Below are 7603 nucleotides of genomic sequence, written 5' to 3' on the forward strand. Positions count from 1 at the left end.
GTGAAAAGTGCTTGGAACAAGGAGGGGGACACTTTCAGCAGCTGCTTTAATTTATTGTTATAACAAGGAGGGGGACACTTTCCGCAGCTCCTTTAATTGTTTGTTATTGTTATCACGATTAGTCTTTAAAATAAAGTTATATAGTCATTAACGTTATTGAAACTGACAGCTGCTATACAGCTCGTTGAGAAATGAGGTTAAGTTGGTCGCTATAAGCTACACCCTACGTCCAATGTGTCAGAGCCAACTTCGACCACGTTTTTATTTGAACGCTCGTTATATATATAATACGGATTATCTGGTTAAATAAATATGTTTTAAATAATTCTAATAAAGGGACAATTTTGTAAACGGAGAAGGGAATTTGTTTTTCTCATAAGTTGCATGTAATGTTTTTATAAACAATCTTTTACGTACATATGGTAAAGTATTTGATTTTATGCAGAATTAAATGACATATTAAGTAATTATTGAATATTCATTATACCTAGCCTCGCAATCAGCAGGGGTGGTACTTCAAAAAAACTTAGTTATAAATGAGATTAGTGTCAGATCAGAGTCAGTATACACGCCTTAATTATATTAAATCATTTATTACTACAATTAGTGAGAGTTCTGTAATGGTGATAAATTAAAATTGTTGCTTGCAAATAATATTTTTCGAAAAGTGTCATCAAAAGTCGACATTTTCGTTAAATTTCCAGTTGCCACTCTTTTTTGTCACCTAGCTGGCAGAAGGGACAGTTGACGAATTTATGGTCTACGAATACTTTATAAAAATAATATGTAGAGACTAGAGAACAAAAAATTCCTTTAAAAATGTGTAGATATATTAATGATATGTATAAAGCTACACTTATGGTATTAAGAACTATTTCTTCAAACTGAATTAAATTCGATTCGCTAATCCCTATAAAAGTAGATCAAAAAAACATTGTAATAGGCTAGTTGACACCACCAAGCGTTGATATACTTTTTACGTTACGTTACGTTGCGTTACAAAACGCAATTTTTCCAAAGATTATTGAAATATAATGCAAATTAAAAGCGTCAACATAGTAGTCGTAAGGTACTTTAATTTTTTTTCGACATGTTGCACCCCTTAAACTTTAATGNAAAAATTATAGGAAGGACTAGTTTTATTTTGACCTCCCCTATACACTCCCGAGAGATTAGGAGGTACTTACCGGACACCCTGTATATGATCATTACGACTTCACTTTTATAAAAATATTATGAAAGAGACGGATTACTTTATTTTCCATGTAAACATTTATATCAAACAGATGCTTATCATACTATCTCCTCTTTCTATCAACAACGTTTTTTATAGAACCAGGATTCTTATTCATTAATTTAAACCCAGACATCACACAGTAAATAAAATCCGTTGTTTGTTCAAGATCATACTATTAAAAAGAGTACAGATATTGTCTGTTTCAGGTTTATTTTCCTTACAAATACACGTAGTCGTTGAAGTTTATAGAGAAACGAGAATGATTTATAAACGTTGCAAAATAATTTTATTCGATAGTCTTTGCTGTACTCTAATTTTACAAAAATATCTTAAACAATTTACTTAATACAACGACGGCAACTAATTTTACAAACGACAATCCAACCATGTTTGCGTTACCAGGAGTGGTAATAGCATCTTCAGTTGTGTCCTCAGCGTATATTTCAAAGTAATCCAATAAATCGTCTTTAATATTTACCACCCATTCCAGTCTTTCCTTAAACGATTTTAGAGCTGATTGCGCAAGAGCTTTAACAGAGGATTCCACATTTCCTTGCGAAATAAAAGTTTCTAACTGAAATAAAATAAAAATTGATTTGAAAATGCATCCTAAACTCTTTGATGATATCAAAGAAACAACTTCTATGCGCTAGCACTCACTTTCTTCAACTGTTCTTCGTTGGTGAACCTTTCTATGACAGAAATAAGGATGGAATCAGCGGAAGGGTAACTAAAAAAAATGTGTTTATGTTCTTTAGAATAGTTTACTGCACACGGTACTCACTAAGAAGCCATCTTCGTATAGTTCTCATATAAATAGTCGAAAGCTACGTCCACACCTTCGGAACTGCCGGTGTATACGGCAAACCAAACATTTGGTACATCATCCAAGTTTATGCCTGATGAGCTGCTTAGGGATTGATCCAAGTAACTGAAATATATAAAATAAGTTGCACTACAACTACGACTCGCACAAATCATTAATTTATGAAGTAAATAAGGAAGAAAATAAAAGTGGTACAAATGATAAGGAGTTCAAATACGTCTTAAGATGGAAGAATCCCTTCTTCCAATTATTGACAAAAGAAAGGATCTCTTGAATGGGGAGAGAATTTGAAGAAATGTATTATTAGTTTTTTCTTCAAAGGACCTTCTTCCATTAGTATAGCAACAGGATCTGACTTGGAAGTCATTTTTTTTTCTGGGACTGTTTTGTACTTACTGTTTTAGAACTGCTGTGTCCTTTGTGCATCCCAAGGCGGTAATTATAGTTTCTCGTTCAGAGGTTAGCGTTTCGCTTTGAAGACTTTCCCACAAGAAGTTCCAGTCAGAGGTGGCAGAGTCGCTGTATCGCAAAGCGTTGCAGTAAACAAATCCCCGCAGGTTTTTGTCGACGCTAAAAAATGTTGCCGTCTTTCGAATATTAAATTGCAAATGAAAATTAAAGAGACAGTTATACCATAAACAATCCTCAGAAGACGTAAGAGAGAGGTTTCATTATGTTGAATTGAAATTTTATGGGTTTGAATTTCAAGTTGACAAATAAACAAACGGTTGTAACATTTTTTCCCAAGACATTGATTAAAAAATTGGATGCGAAGCTCAGTTTTTTTTTTAAACACTCAAGAAAAGGGTTATGGAAATATGTAATTTCATTACTATGAAGAAAAGACTATTTTATCTTCAAACCAATTTCCACTTCAATGCTATCAAAAGTGTGTTTCAATATTTCTAAACATTCATACATAAAATATTCGTAATTTAAAAATGAATCTTATTTATACCCAGTTCCGGCTTTGTATTGTTCAAACAAATCCTTCGCATTCGAAATGCACGATTGTTCAGCAAATTTGCAAACTGCATTCGATATGGTCAGTAGCTTCAAAATATATACTTGATCCTCCGGATTTACTTCAGTAAACGACAAGCTTTCGTATATACTTTCTGTTAATTCTAAGACCATCGACGAAATCTCAGAGCCCAGAACAGAATCTTCTCCAAGCTGCATCAACAGGTAGTTAAAGTTGGTTATGGCGGAATGCCAGGGATAGTATTCTGTTTCGTATTTTAAATATTTTATTATATCGAAAGCATAGGAATAGTCCAGTATATTTGCTCTTGCTAGATTCAGTAAATCATCTACGATTTGGGCCCTGTTAAGCACGTGGATGGAAGTGTGGTTAGTGACGAGGAGGTTCTTGACCTTCTCCCATAGGGAGTTGTCATAGTTTACTCTATAGTAACCTGAAATGGAAACTGAGATTAATAAAGTTTCTGTCAACATGATTACTTTATTTTAAAAAGTTTTTATTGTTTTTACACATACATATAGTGATTATTATTATACAAATATGATTTCTTAATATAGATTGAAGATGATCTATAGGCAATGGCAGTTTTGCATTTCATAAGCACTGGGTGCCATAAAATTTCCTTCCTATTTCAGTCCAACTTTATAGTGACAAATTAATTTTATTATCGAACAAATAAGTGATAGTCTTCAATGTACTATTTTTGACAAATTAGTAAAATATGTAGCATGTTTTTAACAATGATTGCCAATAATTAATATTAACGGTTTTCAATTAATTGTCATTGATAATATTAAGACTTACGGAAAATTATTTTATTTAATGATATATCAGTTACCTGTTACTGACTTGCTATATGCATATTATACTAGTTTGATCATTATATTGTAATACTTTTTTTCAGCCCGAAGATTTACGAATCTAGTTGCGTTTAAATAAAGATGTTCAAGGAATGAAGACTTTATTATTTGGTTTTTATAACAAATGGTATCATATGGGAACACAGTCTTGTTTATCATTATTTTAAAGTCATCATCTTATTATACGAAAATGTTCTAGAAACAATTCCGATATCATTCCTGTACATATAGTATCACTTAACGTAGCTTTATTTGTCTATGTTAAAAAAATAAATAAATAACGTGATTAAAAAAATAAATAATCTGTAATTCGTTATCAGTATTTCATTATTATTAGTGTTGTTGAGAAAAATACCATAATCATATCCGACAGTGCAATCTAAGATACATATTATTTAATTTTAATCTGTTATTGTGATCAGTTATGTATACATTTATATAAATTTTAGCTCCAGTATTTTAAATTCCTTGTAAATTATAAATTTTATCTAAAATTATAGCCGAACTAATCTGAGAACGTATTTTTTAATGTTCAACTATAACAAACCAGTACTATGATCTCATGCAAAGAATGTGCAATTTTGTTTATTTACCAACTTGCTGATTGTTGAGAATTATCCATTCGTTTTCTTCAAGGATATCATAAAGAGTTTGACTTGTTCCAGGTGTCAACCACACTTTAGTTGTGGTGTTCTCAAATTTGTTGAAATCTTCGGAAAGGGTATAAGTGATAGGCACGTACCATTCAGTGAAATCTTCTTCGCCAGAGTATAGAAATCTTTGCTGAAAGGAGCAACATAAAGAGATATAAGGGATTCTCTTTAAAACTATTAAATACAGGAAACTTTTATAGGGAAAAACTTGTAATAATCTATGAACAATTTACCAAAGACTGTACCTGAGTCAAAACAATGTTGTTGCCTTTAGCTGTGACTGTGACAAGAGGAAATCCTGCTTTTTCAGTCCAGCTGGTCATAGCACCGTTCAAATTTTCTGTTGAAGGCATCATATCCCTAGTTGTAAAGACGCCAAGCTGGTTCCATACATATATAGGTATTATTACACTGCCATTACTAAAATAACAATAAATTTATTTAAAAATATGGTTCTTGGAACGTAGAAATAAAAATATATTGGCGTCTTATATTAAGAATAAAGTGAAAATATACTGATGTTTCCCAAAATTCATTGAGAATTAAATTTTGTGTGATAGCTACAATACTGGAATTTAAAATAAATGTATCAAAAGGCATTGTTTCTCAACTCATATCCCGTAATAAACGCTATACTCACTATATAGGCAAAAAATAACGAACGCCCTTTTGGAAATTTTCAGGTCCCATAACATGTTGTGCCATTCTAATTATGCTTGCAGCTGAAACAAATAAAGAACTTAGATATCTGCAAATACCCTTAAGTGGTCAATTTGGACCTCTTGACGTTTCAAGAGACTTATCACATTCTTCTTCCAGAGAAACTGGACATTAAGTCTGCTTGCCGGTATTCGCAATATGGATCCAGATCGTTTTAGGTCCTTGTCTCAATGGAAATTATTTCTATTCTTAGATTTCTATTGCTTCTTTGTTGACAAAAACTCTCAATCTTACCTATCCAAAACACAGAACCCAGTGTATAAGAAAACCAAAAATATCCCGATCAAGAATGTTGAGAAAGAGGTGTGATGTAAAATTTCCACGACACCATTTAGGTACTTTATTCTAACGGATTCTAACACAATGTTTGATATATTTTACCTACCTCAACTAATTTTTGTTCGAAAACTAATACATCTTATATTTTTCAAAAAAACGTAAGTGATTTAACTCCTTTCGGAGGTCTTGTTTCTTACCTTTGCTGTAAGCCAATGTATTAAACTTTGTTAAAATCTCTGGAGGAGTTTCTACTGGGTACGACAACGCTGAAGCTGATGACAAAGCGTCTAATTTTAACGAGGATTGCAACTGATCGATCACAAACTGATTTTCCAGTTCCCAACTTTTAAATTCGTCTACCTGAAAAATATTTATAGTCAAAAAAGGAAAGTTAAAATCAAAAATAGTCATTAATTTACATCCAGATCTTATGAAATATATAAATTTTAAAATCTATTACCTCGGCAGCCGCGTGGTATTGGTAGAACCTAGAAAAACCAAGATTTAGAAATGTGTAGTCCCACCAACTTGCTGTTTCTAAATTCCCGAACCAATTGTGGGCTAGTTCTAAAAACAGATCCATAGCCTTATTTCTGTAAGCAATCGAAGACTCTCTGGTGTTCCACAAGAGAGATGATTCTCTAAAAACAAGAATTAGTTTTGTTTTTATTTATTTCTAACTGAAATAAATATAATAAAATCATTAAAGTATACTAGGAATTCAATAGTCTTCCATCAAGTTGCTTTTTTTACTTACCTATATGTAGTAAGTCCCCAGTTCTCCATATAATTCGCTGTATAACCTGGAATGGCCACTTGGTCCAATTTCCCCAACAAGTGGTCGCTATAATTGAGAGCGGTTATATTTTCCAGCCTTTGAACGAATGGAGGTCCTAAGTCAAGGGCGAGTGTCCGATCTCCTTCTAGTTCTTGTCTGGAGCAGACTTGGTAAGGAATACTGTTATTAATATCCTTCCCTTTGGAACAGGTGAGTTTCGAGAGAATAAATCCAACCAGATACGTAGACATAACCGGGGTTTCCTTGAAAGTAACTTTCTCGTAATAGTCACTGCAATTTAAAGAAACAAAAATCATAGCGAAAAAAATTAGTGTTATGTTTTTATACTTACTCTATCTCAATTGTTTCACCAGCCTGCACAGCGTTGCCTAGAGCGGTCAAACCCTTGGGATAGATGATGCTGATCAGAAAAGTTGCCTTCATTTTTGGTTCGTCGAAGCTTGGAAAAGCGAAACGAGCGTACGTAGGTTGAAAGTGAGTTGCGACAAAATACTGAGTGTTTCCAACTTCATCTACGTAGCTGCTCCTGTAAACTCCAGTCATACTACCTGTGTTGATCGTGGATGAGTACTCAATGATCAGTGTGTAGTCGTGTGTATAATTCAATTTCTCCTTGGCTGTGATTGTGTAGATATGTGTCACCGGATCGAAAGTCTCTTCTTCTATGGGAACAGGATAAGTTTGATTGTCTATAAATTGTTTTGATTTAATGGTAACTGGAGCATGGAATTGGATGCTTTGAATGGACCTAGCCACCATGAAATTTATTGTTAGCGATCCATTGAAGTCGACGCTGGTACCTTCGAATATTTCCTTTTTAAATTCCAAATCTAAGATGTATTTTTTAGGTGTTTGATGTTCTATCAGTCTATATGAGACTGGTTCATCATCCGCTGTTGAATAGCCAAAGATGTAGAAGAATAACGTGGAGGAAAGCAAAAGCAATTTCATTTTTTACCTAAAACCAAATAATATTATATAATATACACTATAAAATTAAGAACAGCATTATAAATACTACGAAAAAGTACCTTTGAAGTAAAGTAAAAGGGGCAAAATATTCCCCTCCACATACCATTGATGTATGGAATGAATTGTTTGAAAGTGGTTTTTGTTCCACATGGCAAGAAATGACCTACTAATCTGTAGTGATGCTTTCATAACACCTACAGACATTCTTTGTCAGCAGAAAATTTAAAATATGACATATACTTTGTCTCTCATCTACAGCCAAAACCGTGTTG

General features: G+C 33.0%; 1 protein-coding gene across 1 annotated transcript; it reads right to left on the bottom strand.

The window, feature by feature from the left end:
* Positions 1-1240: 1240 nt before the first annotated feature.
* On the bottom strand, positions 1241-7310 carry LOC108911721 (membrane alanyl aminopeptidase-like). Its single transcript, XM_023455830.1, has 12 exons — positions 6691-7310; positions 6318-6629; positions 6021-6201; positions 5758-5920; positions 5202-5283; positions 4807-4981; positions 4502-4691; positions 3022-3481; positions 2460-2633; positions 2022-2168; positions 1898-1967; positions 1241-1811 (listed from the first exon to the last, which is right to left on the bottom strand). Exons 1-12 carry the CDS (start codon positions 7308-7310, stop codon positions 1554-1556), a joined length of 2832 nt encoding a protein of 943 aa, XP_023311598.1. The 3' UTR covers positions 1241-1553.
* Between the last annotated feature and the right edge of the window lie 293 nt (positions 7311-7603).

The sequence above is a fragment of the Anoplophora glabripennis genome, unplaced genomic scaffold (assembly GCF_000390285.2).
Source record: "Anoplophora glabripennis isolate ALB-LARVAE unplaced genomic scaffold, Agla_2.0 scaffold1, whole genome shotgun sequence".
NCBI lineage: Eukaryota > Metazoa > Arthropoda > Insecta > Coleoptera > Cerambycidae > Anoplophora > Anoplophora glabripennis.